This window comes from Mytilus edulis, chromosome 4 (assembly GCF_963676685.1).
Source record: "Mytilus edulis chromosome 4, xbMytEdul2.2, whole genome shotgun sequence".
Taxonomy (NCBI): Eukaryota; Metazoa; Mollusca; class Bivalvia; order Mytilida; family Mytilidae; genus Mytilus; species Mytilus edulis.
The window spans coordinates 67,747,222-67,768,137 of record NC_092347.1 but is presented as its reverse complement, the minus strand read 5'-3'; the positions used below and the strand labels follow the sequence as shown (position 1 = coordinate 67,768,137).

The 20,916-nt window shown below is 31.7% G+C and overlaps 2 protein-coding genes across 3 annotated transcripts in view; both read right to left on the bottom strand.

Moving 5' to 3' along the window:
* Positions 1 to 690: 690 nt before the first annotated feature.
* On the bottom strand, positions 691 to 3,741 carry LOC139520299 (uncharacterized). Its single transcript, XM_071312830.1, has 2 exons — positions 3,632 to 3,741; positions 691 to 1,911 (listed from the first exon to the last, which is right to left on the bottom strand). The coding sequence occupies exon 2, from the start codon at positions 1,893 to 1,895 to the stop codon at positions 705 to 707; it is 1,191 nt and encodes a 396-aa protein (XP_071168931.1). The 5' UTR covers positions 1,896 to 1,911; positions 3,632 to 3,741; the 3' UTR covers positions 691 to 704.
* Positions 3,742 to 15,029: 11,288 nt separating this feature from the next.
* Positions 15,030 to 20,916, bottom strand: part of LOC139520298 (inositol polyphosphate-5-phosphatase A-like) — a 52,273-nt gene continuing 46,386 nt past the window's right edge. Inside the window, exon 18 of one of the 2 annotated variants that reach the window (XM_071312828.1) lies at positions 15,030 to 20,566. Coding sequence is in view for 1 of the 2 variants with exons in the window: in XM_071312829.1 (XP_071168930.1) it covers positions 20,403 to 20,566 (164 nt within the window). In the remaining variant the exon portion in view is untranslated. The remainder of the gene's footprint in view (positions 20,567 to 20,916) is intronic. The other variant, XM_071312829.1, reaches the window with a different exon arrangement.

Sequence of the window (20,916 nt, the reverse complement as noted above, 5' to 3'; positions counted from 1 at the left end):
ATCTAATGAAATATAAGTTACATATCATCTATGTTATTTATAATGTAATCAAATTTTCGGAAATACACTAAAGTGTTGTTAAAACATAAAAGTTATGAATGTTAGTAAAGATTGATGGAATTGAATCAATTAAATTCAGGGGAAAGTTGTCCCACCTCTTTTACTTTTGATTCAGACTTGTTTAGATTATAATTTTAATGATGAAGTAAATCAAAATACTGTTACTATTGTGTCTTTTGGAGTAATAATCTTTGGAATTCTGATTTGTACTGGAATTCCATTAGTTTTAATCAGAATATATTCTTGTAGTTAATGGATTCCCAATTTGTACTAGGAGGATTCAGGATCCTATACTGCATAACCATTTGTACTTAAATATATTAGACACACCAGATTAAATGTACGCTTACATAAGTAAAAAACAAACACGAAAGGGACCATCATTAAGATTATTAGAGACTAGACTGTAATTTAAACAAAAACAACATTTGAGCTAGAAGACAAAATGTCATATGCATGATAAGAATTAAAAAACATAGAAATATAGCGACAATAGATGTATTAAAGCATTTGAAATCTGTTTTCCTAAGACCTTATTCTTTCATATCGTATTTATTTTTAATGTTATCTTATAGCTAACATTCATATACATATAGTGAATAATAAGTGAAGAGTGAAAAAAACAACAACAACATTAATAAGTTTTATTTTTCTTCAAAAATCGACACATGATTATTGCTATGAACAACATATAATTTACTTATTGTACTGTTGTATATCACTGCACATGGCCAGCTCAATGAAGAGAATTCGTTCTGTTTCACCTGTTTAGTACCGTCCGCTGAGATTCGAGAAATATTATTTTTACCCATTCTGAACATAGAAATCAAAATACTTTTATCCCTTAAAACTGCGATTCCATTTGAATTTTCAAATTTAAAATCTACCTCAAAACATTTATCACCAGTTTCACTGTTGAAACAAAATAAATTGCCTTGTTTTGTATCAATGTAAAAGATGTTTTCTTCCATAGTATCGATGTATCCTGTTTTTATAGGTGCTTTAATCATTTTTATTGTCTCGCCAGCTGGATTGACAATCAGTATTCCAGTATTTTCACAAGCGAGGACTAAATTTTCACCAATACAACCCAGACCTGATACAGTTTCTGGTAATTCTACCGAGCGGATAATTTCTAGAGATTCAACGTTTCGAAATTCTACATATTTCATGTATTGAATTGAAACGCAAACTAAAGATGGCTTGATGGCAATTACTGAGTGAGGAAACGAGCTTAAATGAACTGATTTAATCTGTTCCCCTGTCTGATCGTAGATAAGTAACTGTCCACTTGGAGGAAAAGGAACTGCAAATATGATATTACCGTTTGGCAAAAGTGTTCCATTTATTGGCATATTTACATTTGTGCTTTGCCTTTGGAACTGAAATTTCCCTACAGCATTAAATATGCTACTACCCATTTCAATACTTTTGAATTTTTTTTTCTCTTCTTTAACCTGAACAATTGATGTCTCTGATTCATTGAATAGAACTTTCCCTGAACATTTGATCATATTAAGAATCGATCTATCAAGGGAGAGCTCTATGGAAAGCTGTTTCAGATGTTTTGTGCTGTCGGGTTCCTTTTTGACAGGTTCTTCAGTGCTAGATTCTTGTTCTTTAAGACGTTTTATTTGCTCTTGAAGTTTTGATTTATATCTGATCGCTGCTAAATCTATTTCCTCTTTGACAGAGTTTTCCATTCTGTCGATTTGTTGACGTAATTCACTGCAGAAAGTTTTTAAATGATTGAGCGCTTTAACCTTTTGTGTACCAATCATTGACATATTATCAACATAGTGCTGTATCATATGTTGTCTTGCTGTTGTTGCCATGATGAATTCAATCGATCTTAAATAAAAATGCATAGAAATAAAAAGAGTTTTGAATGAGTTAATGTGACTCTAATTTTGTATTTTTCTTGACCAGATACCAGGATTTGCCCATCCGGATTATATCATTGAGTATCCTTGTGGTCCAGATGTCGACTATAAGATTAGTGTGGTTTTATTTCATTGATTTTGTCAGGGGGAGGGCTTTTTAGCTTATTGAAAATGTATATCAATATAATAATATGCAACAATATAGTTGTAGTATGTTACATGTGTAAATTGGCCTTTTTCAAATTTAATCCTATAACACATTATCTTATGCAAATAGAGATATAGACACCGTTATCTCCACACTTGAAAAAGACAGGTTGGCTCTAATAGAATGGTTTTCTTCCAATCAAATGAAGGCAAACCCTGAAAAATTTCAAGCTTTGGCAATTGGCAAAAAAACAATGGGCAAAAACATTACATTTGATCTAGCAGGTAACAAAATAAAATGTGAAAAAGAGGTCAAACTATTAGGCATCACCATTGACTTTGAACTAAATTTCAACACGCATATATCAAACATCTGCAAAAAAAGCATCCAGACAACTAAATGTATTAAAAAGACTTGGCAAATACTTAAACAAACTTGGAAAATTAACAATATATCACTCCTTTATCATGTCAAACTTTAATTTCTGTTCATTGTCCTGGCATTTCTGCAGCGAGGCCAACACTAAAAAAAATGAAAAAGTACAAGAAAGAGCACTTCGCTTCATTTACCAGGATCACAACAGCACATATGAAGACTTACTTTTAAAATCAAAAATGCCATCACTTAAAGTAAGACGCCTAAGAACCATGGCAATAGAGGTCTTTAGAACACTCAATCATGAAAATCCAGTATACCTCCATGACCTTATAAATATTAAAAAAACAAAATATTCTTTCAGATACCAAAATTTAGCTGAAATACCAGACGTAAGAACAACAAGGTATGGCTTGAAATCTTTCAGATATTCTGCTGCCAAACTATGGAATGAGTTGCCAAACCACTTTAGAACTGAAACATCTTTTACCCAATTCAAGAGTCTAATAAACTCATGGAATGGCAACTCATGCCATTGCAATGCATGTGCATAGTTTTATATATTTTATGTTATAGCTTGAAATATAATAGTGCTGCTTCTTGTGAATGTTTGCTAAGCTTTTTATAATTTGTGAATGCTGTGCTTTAGTTTTTATGTTTGCTTTTAGTGCTTATGCATGTGTATAATATAGTATTTAATAGTGCAGCCTAAATGTGCATGAAATGTATGTTCTATGTCTTTTATGTTTTAATATTTGTATTGTGTATTATTGTTATGTAAATGTATGCGTTTGTCGGTTATAAAAGCTCAGAGAGCTTATGTTTATTTGTTATATGACATGCCGACTATAAATAAAGCTTTGAATTTGAATTTGAATTTGAATTGAATTGAATTTGAAATAATTGATAGCCTGGCACTATTTAATTTCACTTCAAATGCAGAACCTAGAAATTTTCAATATGACCACCAGATCTGTATAGTCTTGGTAATTCTAATGCCTTCTAGGCTAAGATTTCAAGAATTTTACAACATTAATAAGCTTTTGGTTATCAAGTTATGATTATTGTTTGATTACATGATTCTGATCTTTTGACTTGACATCTATTCAAATTATTCAAAACATTTAGTGACATACGCGTAAAATGTGTTAACAAAATAACTCACCTGTTTACCAGGATCACAATATTTATTTAACTTATCACCCTGACTACAATCTATTTATAGAATATTATAAACCATATAAACCATAAATGTTTATTTAACCTTTGCAAACGGCTTTTTATAAGTATTACCAGGAAAAGGCTAATTCGCACACACTTGCATATTTTTCGCAGAACACACTCATACTAAACTTGTGCATATGTATAGTAATAACAGATCGGGGAGAGTCATTCGATGTAAAAGGAAAGATAACTCTAATTTTCAGTTAAACTTTGTGCATAGAAGAAATGACTGCTGATACATGTATGTACTGACAACTGTGCATTATATCTATTATTATCCACCGGTAACATACATTTATTCAACTATAAGTATACTAATAATTGAAATAAAGCAATAGCGAAAAAATGAGAGAGTGAAGTACAGAAATAATTAACCATTGAACGAAATTGGTGTTTGTGGACTGACAAAAAAGTTTTAAACATTTTGACACACCACAAAATTTCTGAAACAGTAATTTCATTGGACACTCCATGAAATATGTTTATGTCGAAACAAGTGGTACAAACTTGATTTTTAAATATACAAAGGGCAAATCAAAACCGTAATTCGAAGAAACACAGACATTTCCATCTGACATTTCTTTTTGTAACAACACATATTAAGTGATACATGATAGTGTTAGATTTACACAGTCGAACGGACAAATGAATACTTCAGTGCATTGCTTTGTTTTTGTTGAGTTAGTTTGTGTTTGTACTTACACAAACAAAAAATGTTAGAGTCTAGTAATTCAATCATTATAAACAAGAATAGAGTTTATTTGACAAATTCCCGCTAATACGTTCACATTTTTATGTCCAGTGAAACGCGAAATCTGACACAAAACTTTAATTCTGAAAAAGATCATATCATAAAAATGATTTAAATTCTAAATTCATACCTTACATGAAAACTATAACATTAAGACAGACAGACACACAGACCTAAAAACATTGTGATGTCGCAGGATAGGCATTAAAATATCATGGGCTTATAATTATGGATAAGATACAAATGCTCGGAAATATTAACTAAGTTAAAGTGTGATTGGTAATGAAATATTTTAGGCCTTCATTCTTCAGAAGGACTTAACATCAGTCTGATTTTTTTAAATGATCATGGAGCTAAAAGAAATAAGGAAGCGTTCAAAAGACAATTATTGGCTGACATTGATATCATTGGAGGAATTAACAATATGTCGAATCTGCGGGAAAATGACTCCTAAAAGGTTATGCAAATAATCCCCCAGTAAGATTATTTGCAGTAGTCTATAAAACTGTAATGTCTTAATTTGCATGACATGCGTCAAAAAGAAGCAGAAGATACCAAAAGGATATTCAAACCCTTAAAGGGGCACTAGCTACGAGATTTATAAAAAATCAAAAGAATGATATTTTTTTTTGTTCAATCGTTAATGAAAGTGAATTAGTGAAATAATCAGCTAAAATGGTTCAATTTTGTCAAATAAAGCTTATAAACTTTGATAATGAATTATTCACTTGCAAATAAATCCTTATTCATGTGAACTCCAATTCAACCCAGTAGAAAGAGATAGAATTACGCATGCATTGTCCGTGTACGGGTATTTAAAGGAAAAGAATGTGAACATTGAAAGTGAAAAAAGGGTAAATAATTTGATTTACTGATTCGATCCACACAAAATTATTCTTTTAAAAGTAAAACGACCATAAACATAAATTTTTAATCTGTATTACAAAATTTAACAGACCTATTAAAATCCAATTGCTCGAGTTGCTTAATCTATTTATATCTATGTTTATGCTTACATCGCTCATATGGTCATAGAAGTTCAACTAGATAGTTAATTAGATGGCATCTTGGCTAAAATTCACACGAAACGAAGTTACATCTTATTGAACCCATGTCATGTAAATTGTTTAATTTATACTTTTGATAGTTTAGAAAAATGTTTTACATTGTTATAAATAAAATATGAGAATTTGAGTCAAATCGGTGAAAAGAAATTTGGCAGCTAGTGCCCCTTAAAGTCGATAAATTGTTTCTAGATTAACCTTCATCAGTGACGCGCTTAGAAAATGAAAAGCTATATGGCCAAATGAAATATAGAAGAAACACTTGAATTCATCAACGGTCAACTTGCCTAAATCCTTCAAAGGTCGATTTTGCTTAGGAAATTTAGTACCAGAAGATTGGTAATAATTTTTCTGAATTTATGAACGTTGAATTTAAGAAAGTCAATGTTATTAATAATGTCAGTACCGAAACACTGACTACTTAGCTGTTATACCCCAATAGTCTACCAGTCCCCAGCCGAACAAAAGAAACAAAAAAACAATTTATAAATTGTATGTCCGAAGCACTTTTCTTTATCAACCTTCACCATGAACGTGCATAGAAATAACAAAAAATAAATGATGTACATGAAATTGAAAATGCGAGCAGCAATACGATTAAAAGCGATATACAAAAATATCAAACACATTGAAGTTCCCTTTGAATGAAGATTTTAAAACCATTAGTACGTACGTAATACAGCGTATAATTTATCAATTGTGAAGTTTTCTATATTTGTGAACGGGGAATTAAAAAGGGAAACTTTTACAAAATGAAATAATACCAAATCAGGAATATGACAATTGTTTTCCAATCGTGTGATGTATTTGAGCTTTTGATTTTGTCATTTGTTAAGGGACTTTCCGTTCTGAATGATTTTCCGGGAGTTGGGTATTTTTGTTACCTCACTAAGTAAATCATTTTAGGACTGATACACAGACTTATCAGCTGATATATCAGCAGGGACTTCAAGTCCACCGGGCGAGGTACCGACACAGTGCTAAAACTATTAAATGAAAATTATATATGTTTTAAAAAATGTATGCGTCCGAAGAAGCTCTTTTATGGATTATCCTTCACAAGGTATGTACATAGCCATATTTTGAAAGCAACTGACGTATAAGAGACATAAAAGACAGGCCAACCAATCAAGGATCAACTTTGCTGGAAGTTTGAAACTTAGATTTGTAAGATAATTCATGAATGAACAGAGAATTGAAGAAAATGTTCGTTGTAAATCATGTCAGACTTCCAGCACAGAATAACCAGTGGAAAAACATCCAGGATTACCAGTTCACCAGTAGAGTATCAACCATGTTCTAATACACGTAAATGAAAAGTAAAATAACAAAAACAAAAAATTTCAAGGAAAATTTAAATCGGAAAGTCCCATGTAAAATAGGAAAACCAAAAGCTCAAACATATCAAAAGACATTATCATATGTAGAGAATTTTGAATTAAACCTGGTTTTGCAATGAGCTAAACCTCTCACTTGTATGACAGTCGTATAATATTCAAAATAAAAATAGCACTTTATATATTGGATGCAGCAGAAGCACATTTCTGGATTAACCTTCATGAGAAAGGCGCATACCCAAATTGTGAAATTTAATGATGTATAAATACTCAAAACACGAGGAGCTTTATCATCAAAAAGGACATCAAAGAAATGCAAATTCCATCTGATATCAACAGAACACGAGGTAATTGGAACCTTAGTTTCTTAATAATTTATATACTTATGCAAGGGGAATTAAAGACATATGTTGTATGTTGTAAATCATGGCATTACCGAGGTACCTACTCAGATGAAGATACCCTAAGACTAGGGGAGCTGTATGACCAAATGTGACATATAAAGTTAAATAACAAAAATACGAACTTCGAGGAAAATTCAAAACGGAAAGTCCCTTATCAAATGGCAATATCAAAAGCTCAAACACATCAACCGAATGGACAACAACTCTCATGTTCCTGACTTGAAACATACATTTTTTAACGTTGAAAATGGTGGATTAAACCTGGTCAACCCTGTCAAACCTCTCACCTGTACGACAGACGCATAACGTTATTATATTGACAACATTGTGTGATCAAAGCAAACAGACATAATAGGTCAAAAACACGGGTACAGCATTGTGTTATAATCTTTATCACTATAAAAACAAACACATATGTCAACAAAGGAAAAAAAGGCTTATAGACAAAGCACATAAGTATAAACGAAAGACAAGAATACAAAAAGACAGCCAATTCCATCTAAGGACTACTTTACCTCTTAGAGTTTGATGTAATGCAATATCCAACTTCTCAAACAATGGAATTTATATATTCTTTAATACCGACAAGCAAAATTTCTCAATTAATACACCTTGTTTATTACTACAGTTTTTAATGAAGTGTGACCAATTGAACGTTACCAGGCAGGTTGATTTGTGCCTGCGTTTCAAAGGGTGTATTCTTCAGACATAATTAACAGAATCTGTTTAACAAGAGAATCAAGAAGTGATATCGAACAATTGGATTCATGCATTTTATTGACTTACTATTCATTATTTGTTAGTCCTTTTCGGTCAAACTAGTTATAAAAAGACCTTATTTTTATAAATGAAAATATTGTCCAGTAAAATTGATACGGTTGGATACTGTTGTATTTGTAATCACATAAGCAACACGACGGGTGCAACATGTGGAGCAGGATCTGCTTACCCTTCCGGAGCACATGAGATTACCCCTAGTTTTTGGTGGGGTTCGTGTTGTTTATTCTTTAGTTTTCTGTGTTGTGTCATGTGTACTATTGTTTTTCTGTTTGTCTTTTTCATTTTTAGCCATGACGTTGTCAGTTTGTTTTAGATTTATGAGTTTGACTGTTCCTTTGGTATCTTTCGTCCCTCTTTTGTAATTAGCTCACTATCTACCAAAAGGTTGTAGAAGAGAAAAATATTGTTATTTTTACGAAAATCGATAAACACCATCAGGTCAAAATGTGCCAGCTAGAATACTATCTGCATCTACTTTTAAGGCTTAACAAACGTATGTGCGGTCATAGATCAGACATTAACCTTAATGCTAACGACATTCTATACCAGCATTTCAATCAGCCCGATCATTCCATCGTTTCTATGACAGTTCGCATTATCGAAAAGATATACCATAGCTCTAACAATCCTAATCTTTCAACGACTCTCCGTAGACAAAAAGAAGACTACTGGATTAGACAATTGGGAACTGCAACACCTTATGGCTGCAATGACAAAATTGATGGTATAGGTATTCTATCTAGTCCTTCGTGTAACTCGGTGAATGTGATGAATATTTTCAACTCGACTCCTCGACGAAGACGCAGTCATGGTCGTCGTCATTATACATCACCTTCTCTGCATGATGTCTCTATTGGTGACTTGCTGCCATTCATACAAAAGCCGTTAGGTATTCATCACATTCGCACGAAACTTTATTCATTACCCCTTTCAAAACTTCATTCTCTGTTCAATTTATATTTGGAATCCACTGTTACAAACCCTCATTCAAACCAATACAAACTTGAAGCTATAATTTCGGATATTGCAAGTCACAGACTGTTCAAGCCAGTTCGCATTGGAAAAGATGAAAAAGAGAAAAGATCTTTTCTTAATCTTTCCTTTGCCAACAAAGGTATCGATGGCGTCAACCTAGGCAATATCCTTCATCATAAATTAGTGCAATCGAAAATACCTCCTTATTTCAAAGACCAGTCTGTACCAATAATTTCTTATACCTATACCAAACCTATTGCAACTAAAATTTTCAATTACAAACACGTTTTGCAGGATCTCGATATTGACGACTTCAAGTCTAAACCTCCTGATTGCACTTGTGCTAGTTCCAAATTCACATATAATCCTGCTGGCCACGTTATTACCGGTGACCTTAACATTGTAAATAACACTTCTCTACGAAATGTGTTATCGAAAGGTCCCAAATATCGTGAGCCTAAATCCATCAATTGGAAATACAACTTTAAAATTTTGATGGATTCAGTCGAGGATTATGCCAGGCAATGGGCTAAGCGCGAGAAGGAAGACGTAGACACTCTTTCCGAATGGATTAAGGCAGTGAGGTCGTTGATACAAATCAGAATTAAGAAACTGAATGGGTCCATCAATGCCCATGCTACGTCAATCTTTAAAGACCCAAATGTTGCAAAACACCTATCCGACCTCCATGACAAATATGTTGTTGTCCCCGCAGATAAAGCCCCAAATAACATCGTTTTTGTGTGTAAAAGTCACTACATCAACTGCTTGATAAACGAATTAGGTATTGACAATTCACTTGGAAACTCAACATATACCCTCACGACACTTACCAAAGAGGAAATCCTGGATAATCATAGGTCTGTTCTATGTTCCTTTGGAATTTCAACCAAAGATGAAGAACTGGATCTTCCATCACTGTATTGGATACCTAAACTACATAAGTGTCCTTACAAACAACGGTATATTGCTGGGTCTTCCAAGTGCTCCACGAAACCTCTTTCTAAATTATTAACATCTATTTTATCAGCAATCAAAGACGGGCTTCAAAGTTATTGTGAAACTGCCTATTCTAGAGGTGGCGTGAATCAGATGTGGATACTTAAAAATTCAAAAGATCTTTTAGAGTACATACAATCTAACTCTCTTTCATTTTGTAATAGTATTAAAACATTTGACTTTTCTACCCTGTACACAAGTATTCCACATTCCAAACTAAAAGACAAATTGAAAGAGTTGATATTACTTTGCTTCATAAAAAAAGAATGGCCAACGTAGATACAAGTATCTTGTCTTAGGGAGGGATAAATCCTACTTTGTAAAGAATCACTCTGATTCAAACAAAAAATTCTCTGAAACTGATATTATCAAGATGCTTGATTTCTTGATTGACAACATATTTGTTACGTTCGGAGGACGTGTTTTTCAACAGACTGTCGGCATTCCAATGGGAACAAACTGTGCCCCTCTACTCGCCGACTTGTTTCTTTATTATTATGAGGCTGACTTCATGCAGGAACTTCTGAAGAAGAAAGATAAGAAGTTAGCAATATCCTTTAACTCTACTTTCCGCTATATAGATGATGTTCTTTCACTAAACAATTCAAAATTTGGTGACTATGTGGAACGCATCTATCCAATCGAACTAGAGATAAAGGATACTACAGATACAGTTAAGTCGGCTTCATATCTTGACTTACATCTAGAAATTGACAATGAGGGTCGGTTGAAAACAAAACTTTACGACAAAAGAGATGATTTCAGCTTTCCAATTGTGAACTTTCCATTTCTAAGTAGCAACATTCCAGCAGCACCTGCATACGGGGTATATATCTCCCAATTGATACGATATTCCCGTGCTTGCATTTCCTATCATGATTTTCTTGATAGAGGTTTGCTGCTCACAAGGAAGCTATTAAACCAAGAGTTCCAAATGGTGAAGTTGAAATCATCCCTTCGTACATTTTACGGACGCCATCACGAGTTGGTTGACCGTTATGGAATAACCGTTTCACAAATGATATCGGATATGTTCCTTACGTCGTAACTACAACCCCCTTCCCTTTCATGAATATGACCTACCGAATTAGACTATTTACCGGATTTGTAATCACTTAAGCAACACGACGGGTGCCACATGTGGAGCAGGATCTGCTTACCCTTCCGGAGCACCTGAGATCACCCCTAGTTTTTGGTGGGGTTCGTGTTGTTTATTCTTTGGTTCTCTGTGTTGTGTCGTGTGTGCTGCTGTTTTTCTGTTTTTCTGTTTTTCTGTTTGTCTTTTTTATTTTTAGCCATGGCGTTGTCAGTTTGTTTTAGATTTATGAGTTTGACTGTCCCTTTGGTATCTTTCGTCCCTCTTTTAAGGTATATTAACTGTAAATTAGGGAAAATATTTACGAAGGATTGCTGTGACTAGTACACGGATGACCCACTCGCACTATCATTTTCTATGTTCAGTGGACGCGAAAATTGGGGTAAAAAAAATCTTATTTGGAATTGAAGTTAGAAAGATCATAGGGAACATGTATACTAAGTTTCTAGTTGATTGGACTTCAACTTCACCAAAAACTATCTCGACACCATAAACTTTAACCTGAAGTGAGACGAACGAACGGACGGACGCACAGACCAGAAAACATAATGCTCCTCTACTATCGTAGGTTGGGCTTAAAAAAGGTAGAGCAGACAGTGGAATACCATTATTATAACAGGAGACATATGCCAAGCAATGATTAGAACTCACACTGGACCTATAGTCCTGTCGTCAAGTTGGGCTTATATATGAATTTATGTATGTGTGGATGAATCTTATCATCCGAAAATTCTTTTATACTATCGAATAGAATTGTAACAGATTTGATGTTCCCGAAAATATATATTAGGTGGACTCGATTCAATTGTTGATGCAGTTAGCATTGTCACCGTCGCCGTCAAAGCATTTCATATGTGTCGCTAGACTCTGTATTTTTAAAGTTCCCATCAATATGTTACTGTTCTATTATATGTCATTATGTTATTGTTTTATTATAAATTTGACAATACTTTGAACGACAAATGACAAAATTATTTCATTCACGTAGTAGTATTAAGGCAGTGTCTGCGCGTACCCGCATGCGGGTACGAATAGCAAAATTGCCGTTCGTAGGCTACGCGTACCCACATCCGGTTTTATAATAAATTGCCATCGGATCGGGAATTAAACGTAAAATATATACAGAAATTATCGCAATTAGTGAATAAAATTGATCAACTACTTAAGAAGTTTTGTAAACATTTATATATATGTAAGTGATCAACAGTTTTTCCCGGTTAATAAATATTCTTAAAATGGGAAAAGAGTGATATACATGTGGGGCAGACATTTCAAAGTTATCATGAATTGGAACAATGTGTTCAAAAGTATCAGTCGATTGATTTTATACAATTGTATATAAAAACAAACTCGGAGTCAATTGCAGCTGCAGAGAAAAGATGAACTGGAAAAACAAAAAATAAAGAGGAAATCAAGTTTTACAGAATATTTTTTTCCTGTCATTCACGGAGGCAAAATATTCTAAACAAGTTCGACAGGAAAAATTAAGGCCTAATACATTATTTCTGGAAAAACAAAGGCCGATGCCAATAATCTTCTATCAAAGCTTCGTTAATAGATAACAAAATGTTTGACGAAAATGTAATTTAAACCTTCAGCGCATCAAAAAATATTTTGCCTCTGAGGCGTGGAAGCAACTTAAAATTCGGAAATTATATATTATCAGATTATAGGACTCTGTATATTTCATTTTCAATCAGTACATGTGCATTTAATTATATATTATCAGAGACGTCTCTGATATTATTAACTTATAAATACAATTCGAAAATATTATTTGTCATACCCTTCACTCGTTCTACTCGAAATCCCCATATTTTCGATAATTTCTGTATATATTTCACGTTTAATTCCCGATTTGATTGCATTTTATTATAAAACCGGATGTGGGTACGCGTAGCCTACGAATGTCAATTTGACTATTCGTACCCACATGCGGGTACGCGCAGACACTGCCTAGTATTAACCATATATGGATTCATAAAAAATTTAATGAACTGCTGGATATTTTTTAATCTCGGCCTGTTTCTGAAATTAATTCTAACGTAACTTTTGATTGTATAACCCTGTATACCACCATTCCCTATTTGAAATTATAATTGTTTTGAATAGACATTGAACAACAAAATTTTGTTTTGTTACGTTTGTATTTTCTGACGCCCAACACGGGAAACAAGGAATGTGATTTCTAATTTGATAGATGCTTTTTGTGTTTTTTCAAATGTTTGTTTGTCTTGACATTGTAACACAGTGATGACTGATGTAACCATACTTTGACTGTCTTACCGATTATGTCGGTTTTGTTCACGCATTGTTGTAAAAATAAACAAAACGGAATTTGATGAGACTGTCATAAAAGTGAGAGGTTTAGCGCTATAAAACTAGGTTCAATCCACCATTTCCTTCATTTGAAAAAGCCTGTACCAAGTCAGGAATATGACAGTTGTCCATTCGTTTGATGTGTTTTATCCTTTGATTTTGCCACTTGGCAAGCAAGACAAAAAGACAGAAAAATCCTTTAAATGCCAGATATCAAGTACAATATGCAAAGTGTGTGAACAAGAAGCATAACGACCGCAAGCTACCTGCCTCATGTTCAAATTCAGACCGCTCACAACATAAACCATGTTTCTGTAACCGTGCCGCCCTTTCGTTGGAGCAGACCGTAATTATAGAAACCTTGTCAAAAGGTCCTTAAAAGGAGACATGGGTTACAGGTGTAGACATTTTGACACTGTGCTGCTTAGTGCAAAAATCAAAATGAAATAGAGAATGGTCATCGTGTCTGACAAGATCTAAAACTGTTGTTTCATTTATTAAATGATGGGTAAAATTATGTAGACTAGTACACAAAAAGTATATGTTCGTTACAGGAACGAATTGGGAAATAACTTAATTTGTAGGACAGCAACAGCTATGATTGTCATCTATATGGTCATATTGTGTTTGCATGGCTTGGTACTTATGCATCCTGCCAAAGTGTTGTGTTGTGGTCATTTTAGAATTCTTGTCTTTCTTATTGTCTCATGTGCTCTGTCTATGCCATTTTGTCTTTTTTACATTTTTTTGTTTGTTAAAGTAGTCAAGATTATAAAACAATGAAGACTGCTGTATCCCTATTTAAAACACTTTTACCTATTATGTTTATGTCAATATATTGGAATTCAATGTGACTGTCATACAAGTGAGGGGTTTAGCTAGCTATAAAATCATGTGTACTAATTCAGGAATGTGACAGTTGTTTTTCATTCGTTTGATGTGTTTGAGCATTAGATTTGTCAGTTGATCATATTGATTAGGTACTTTCCAATTTTAATTTTCTTAAAGTTTGGTATTTTTGATATTTTACATTTTTCTCTATAACATTGTTTATCAAAATATTCTTCTTCTAGACTGAACTTAAACGATATTCCTGTGCTTGCATTTCCTATCATGATTTTCTTGAGAGAGGGTTGCTGCTCACAAGGAAGCTATTAAACCAAGAGTTCCAAATGGTGAAGTTGAAATCATCCCTTCGTAAATTTTACGGACGCCATCACGAGTTGGTTAACCGTTATGGAATAACCGTTTCACAAATGATATTGGATATGTTCCTTACGTCCTTACTACAATCCCCTTCCCTTTCATGAATGTGACCTACCGAATAAGACTATTTACCGGATTTACAATCACATAAACAACACGACGGGTGCCACATGTGGAGCAGGATCTGCTTACCCTTCCGGAGCACCTGAGATCACCCCTAGTTTTTGGTGGGGTTCGTGTTGTTTATTCTTTAGTTTTTTATGTTGTGTCATGTGTACTATTGTTTTTCTGTTTGTCTTTTTCATTTTTAGCCATGGCGTTGTCAGTTTGTTTTAGATTTATGAGTTTGACTGTCCCTTTGGTATCTTTCGTCCCTCTTTTAAAGATTTGTAACAAAGATCACAAAAATAAGAGTTTTCATAGTTTATTTGGATTTACAACAAGACAGAAAAATATAACAAAAAATGTAATATTGCTGAAATGAAACACAACAATGAAAATGTGGTTTTAACAAGGTCTGGTTGTTGTTGTTTTATATTGATAAAGTTAAAATAAATTGTATACTAAGGCTGTACTTAATAACCTTGAATGGATTTCAAATATGATTGTTTTCAAGCTATAAAATAAATCTAAGGACTTATCACAAATACTGCACATAATTAAATTATTTTTCAATTTATACCAAAAATGTAATCAAGTTAATAGTATAGTTAAATGTAATACAAAGCAATGATTTGACTTAATGAAAAATGTTTCAACACAAATAACTGTTTTTAAAATTTATACATTATCAAATAAATGTTTATTGATTTGCTAACTATGTTTGCCTGTTTATAGTAGTATTAAATAAAAAAGAGTATTTTATACTTAGTGAACTATAAACTTTAGCCATTCAATAAAAAAGTCACTCACGAGTATATGTACTATCTGCTTGTTATATTCAATGAAAGCAAACAATTACAGCTCACAGAAATGGTGCGTCCAGGGAACACAAATATTATTTGATTTAATATTTAAAATTAGTTTTCTCTCGTCATTCAAAGTTAGAACAACACACTAAATTGATGTTGCTTCCGTCAAGCATTGACAACTGCCTAATCATTAATTCTATCTATGCGCTGAAATCTAAAAAATAAATCAATTTCTTGACCAAATCAATAATAGATTTTCAGTAAAATATATATGTTTTTCTTATAGATATATGGATGCTTATGTGTAAAAGATAATTAACAGTGTAAACATAAAAGATAATGTCAAATTTTAACACTCTGTTGATAAAAGTAGGAACGATTAATATTTTTATCATCATCTATTAAACAATAAAAGAATCTACATTTATAGAAAGCATATTACAAAGATTAGAAAATAAATATTGTTTGATGAAAAATATGCAAAATAACTCAAAGTTTGGTATATATCTAACATCCAAGAAATAAATAGATGGTAAACAGTAATGTGTACTTGTCTTCTTAATTATAGGAGTTGCAGCTAAAGTCACAGCTGAAATACCAATACAGCAAATTGTGATATTTGAGTTTGTGTAGTGCCACAAAGAATTGGCCAAAATGAACATAACCAAAAAATAAAACATTCACCAGAATCTACACCCAAAGTATAAAGTGTATAATTATGAGTATTTACATCTAAAACGTTAACTTTAGACAAAAAATAAACTCTATATACTTATTGAGTTACAGGTCTCAAATAATTGATATATCCTGAGTTGTTATGTCAAGTTATTACAATTAGTAAGATTTTATTAAGCTATTTTATTAACTCTTCCACTTCAAAATCTATTTTTTGAGGAAGTTATATTCTACCCTATTACAGGTCTCAAAGCATTATCCTTTTTTCCTTTTTTCTTATAACTGAACTTTATTAAGAAATTAAAATACAGTTTTTAAATAACCAGTGTCAAAAGTTCACACCAAATTTTAACCACTACACTTTGGTATTCTCAGAAAAATACTATCCTGATTTAAGGCAATTAAAATTTTTAACTTATATGTCATGGACTTGCACCGAGGTCTCCACAGATCTAGCCTATTTTATTAAATATAAACAAAATATATGTTGTGGTAAATGGCTATACAATGGTTGATTTGTAAAAAGAACAACTGCATACTCAAACAAAAGAATTAACAAATACCGGTATGTAACATGCATTTTCTTTTAAATTTGTACAAAATTAATTTTTTCCCCACACATTTTACAATCTATTTATAGTACTGTCTGTACTATCTAACAAAATTCCTGAGTAAAATTAGTGATGAAATTAAATGGAGACAGCTTATAACATATTACTGAAAATGATTATTTAATTATAAGAATTTATATCCTATTTTGTATATATGATAATTCAAACTGGATACTAATTCGAATAATTACTTCTAAATTGCATATATTAACTGATTATATGATTTTTATATAATAAATTATCATTTGAATGTAAACTCGAAATTCTGATTTAGTGGAGAATATCTTTTTATATGGCATGTTATGTCTATATTTGAGGTGATGCTTAAATATGCAATAAACCTGGATTCAGCCAAAGTATCAGTTTTGTTTGCATTTTGAACCTATTTTTTCTTTTCAACTGTATGCCTGATCCAATAAGGTTCCTACATATGTCTGGTAACTTCGTATAGTCAGAACCAAAAAGACAGCACCATCAAATGAAAAAATATAATTGCACAGAATTTTTTGGAATCTTAACAAAAGTTCATTCTATAACTATTTCCAACAGAATATACATAAAACAGACTGAATTAAAACAAAAACAGCACCTCCCTCCCATCACAATGTCAGAATGTTGATATACAGATATAAGAATTAACACAGATATGCATACAAATAAGCAATGCAAATAATAATAATAAATAGATTCTATAAAATATCAACGACATATTAGTAGTAACTAATTAGGGTTTTACCTGATTAACAAAAGTAAATATTCTGTACAGATCTCTATTGCTACACATATGTACACTAATCTACTACACTACATAAATAAGCACCTATATATAAATATATGATGACCAAAGAAGTTATAATTAACAAAATGAGTCGGACACAAATATTATCATGGAACTCCACGTATTTTGAATATTTTTAGTATCTAGCTCAACAACTTTTATGATCATTTACAGTTCTATAATCCTCATTACCAACATTTACCTTGTTTGCATATTTTAACCCTGTAGTATTGTACTTTTTGTTCTATATACCTAATTTTTAATTCCTGTTCTAATCAAGAATTACCTCCCTTTTGCAGCAGGAATTTAAAGGCTTTTATATCTTTTGTTATATCTCATGGATTATTTATAGCAACAGGTATCATTATTTAGTAAATTTTCATTTAATATCTGTAAGTTTTTCCAAGTTGTCAAAAAACTATTTTACTGAACATCTGACACAGTAACAAACCATTATGATAATAAAATTGTTAATTAATACACATTTTTTAATTCAAATATTATTAATGAAAATTAAAATGATGGACGACACATCATCTTCGAATGCAAATACATGATCCTTTTTGTAAACAATAACATGATATAATTTACTTTTGTTTTTGTTGGTAAGTTGGGATTTTCTGTTGGAACCTACCATTATTGCCAAAAGGGGTTTTCTGTTGGAACATACCATTATTGCCAAAAGAATTTACATCTAAGTGTTTGTCATAAAGCAAAAAATTCTACTTTCTGGAATTTTTGGGTCCATATTTTGTGAAAGCTGTGTGTAGGTTTAAATGTCATCTGACTGCATATAATGCATGGACTGATATGTTAGAAAAAATTCACAATCTCTATTACTAAAATATGAAAAACTTATGAAGTTCATCAATCCCACTAACAATTTAATTATGTTGAATTTACTTTTTCTAAACCTTTTCACATTAAAATAGATCCCTTTTTTTGTTCCTAAAATAAAAATAATATAAATACAATGAAATCCTTCTATTCTTTTGTGTTGTTGTTAGCAGCATTTATTGTGTTGATGTTGTTATAAGCTGTATTTAGTGTTAATATTGAAATAACCATTTGTGTTAACATTAGAAGCAATTTGTCCCTAATAGACTCCCTACCTTTTATACAGTCTATGGCCATTTTAAAATTTATTGCTAAAATTAAAACAAGTCTATAGTAATCATAACATATATTACTTCTAATGCAAGTTTTACATGAAAAAAATTTGAGAGATTGATTCATAAACACAACTTAGAATTGACACACTAATTTTTTTTATATGCATTGTTTTGATACACTTTTTGGGCATAATGTTCCTACTTATTTGGTATATTTCTGGTAATGGCTGGAACTATCAACTTTAGTGAATTTAAGAACGATCTCAGCCCACTCACTCACTCATTTGCAATGAATATAAATTTGAAAGACATTATTTTCAGAAAAATCAGGTTACTTTGCCATTTGCACTCTATGCCTAAATTCAGAGTACATGTACATTTACTTTGACAGTGAGTTTATATGATTGACAGGTTATGAAGATGATTTTCAAATTGAACCATTTAATATGAACTAAGATAGAGATAAAAGCCTTTTTCCAGTTTAGGATTTCAAATATATTACACTACATAGAAGTTTAAGATTTCAATTCCTCTTTGCTTCTTCCATAACTTTGCAAAAACTACTGTTTATGTGTTAATTTTCACACAAAACTTGAGAGCCAATCATTCTACCTACACAACCTATGCACAAATATAACTTGACAATCATTATTAATGAGTTATAAATTCATGATCCGAGTACTTTGTGATCCTGTTGACCTAATATTAATCTACGCATTATTATTGATATAGGAAGTTATATTTTATGATTTAGAGATGCTATATTTTTTATACTATTAGAAAGTGATTTTATTAAAATATCACTTGAGAATATAATAAATAAATGCACTATTTTTTGTATAAATAAATAATAATTAAATACATGTACATGTCTCTTTAATAACAAATTTGTAGTACTTTTTGTACCAAGACATGCTGAACAAACAAAAATGACTGGAAAAATGTTTACCTAAATCAATACAAGTTGTATTGTCTAAAGTGTAAAATAATGCCCAACCATTTCATATGATTTAAATAATTATAATATTTGCATCAATCAATTAACAAATATTGCATCTTTTAGGAGTCAAATATAAGTTTTAGTTGTGTACTAAGACACTGAAACAGAAAATATTGTCCTGTATATAAATCATCATTAATTTGTCTTCCAATTTTTCATACACAACTTATCTAGTTTCTGATAGACAAGATTCTTTGAGAATAACATAAAAATTTTTTGTTGAAAAAAGTAATTTAAAAAAAAAGATTAAAACTAAACAAATGTGTCATGTGTGTGTACACTAACTTTGTACACTTTTCATATTATCTATTGTAAGCAGCAATTATTCTTTCAAATTAAGCTTCACCTAACACATTACATGGCTACATCGCACTATCAACTTTACTATAAACACACTCTTGCAATGGGTTGTACTTAGAATTAACACATACCCATCAACAACCATGTCCTCTCACATAACCCGTAGATCAGCATGTAAGAAAATGTCACCACGACACATTAGTTAACATGTTTCATTGAGTAAGTAAGTAGAACATGTCATCATGACACATAAGTATAGTATGTCTTATTGAGGTATTACAAACAGAATATTTCCTTTCCACGGTACTGATAAATACATTCATCAGCAAATCTAAATTTAAAAAAAAATAGCTGATTGATTAATTATGAATATGAAGTAAATTATAATTCTTGGTCACACAGATGTCTCTCTAAATACTCGTGTAGATTTTCCATTTTGTTGACGTATATGAATGTATTTTGTTGTGTCAACATGAGAAATTTTCACTTGTGTACTAGGGATAATAACTTCTGTTGCAGTAGGGAGCTGTAACAATTCAGGGGCAGAAACTGTTGGTGCTGAAAAAGAAATATGAGAGATAAGTATGTACAAACTTGTAAACTCAATTTAACTTTATCAAATTTAAAAAAAAAATACATATATTTCTATCAGATTTTTTTTTAATTCAGTCATGCAAGATAAGACATATACAAATTTCTGTGTTCAGTTTATTTCTAAAGTATTTTTATATAACAGTTTGTGCTGAATATTTCCTGGTATAATTTTCATTAAAGTCAAACTCATGAGAAACCATTCTTTGAAATCTTTCATTTCATGTCTTAAAAGAATCTGAGACCAGGACCATACCATCCTACACACATTACATTTATGAATAAAAAAAAAACTTCAAGAGAGGGACGCAAGATAC

Coding starts and splice junctions, on each gene's coding strand:
- LOC139520299 (XM_071312830.1), bottom strand. CDS start 1,895: ATGGCAACAACAGCAAGACAACATATGATACAGCACTATGTTGATAAT.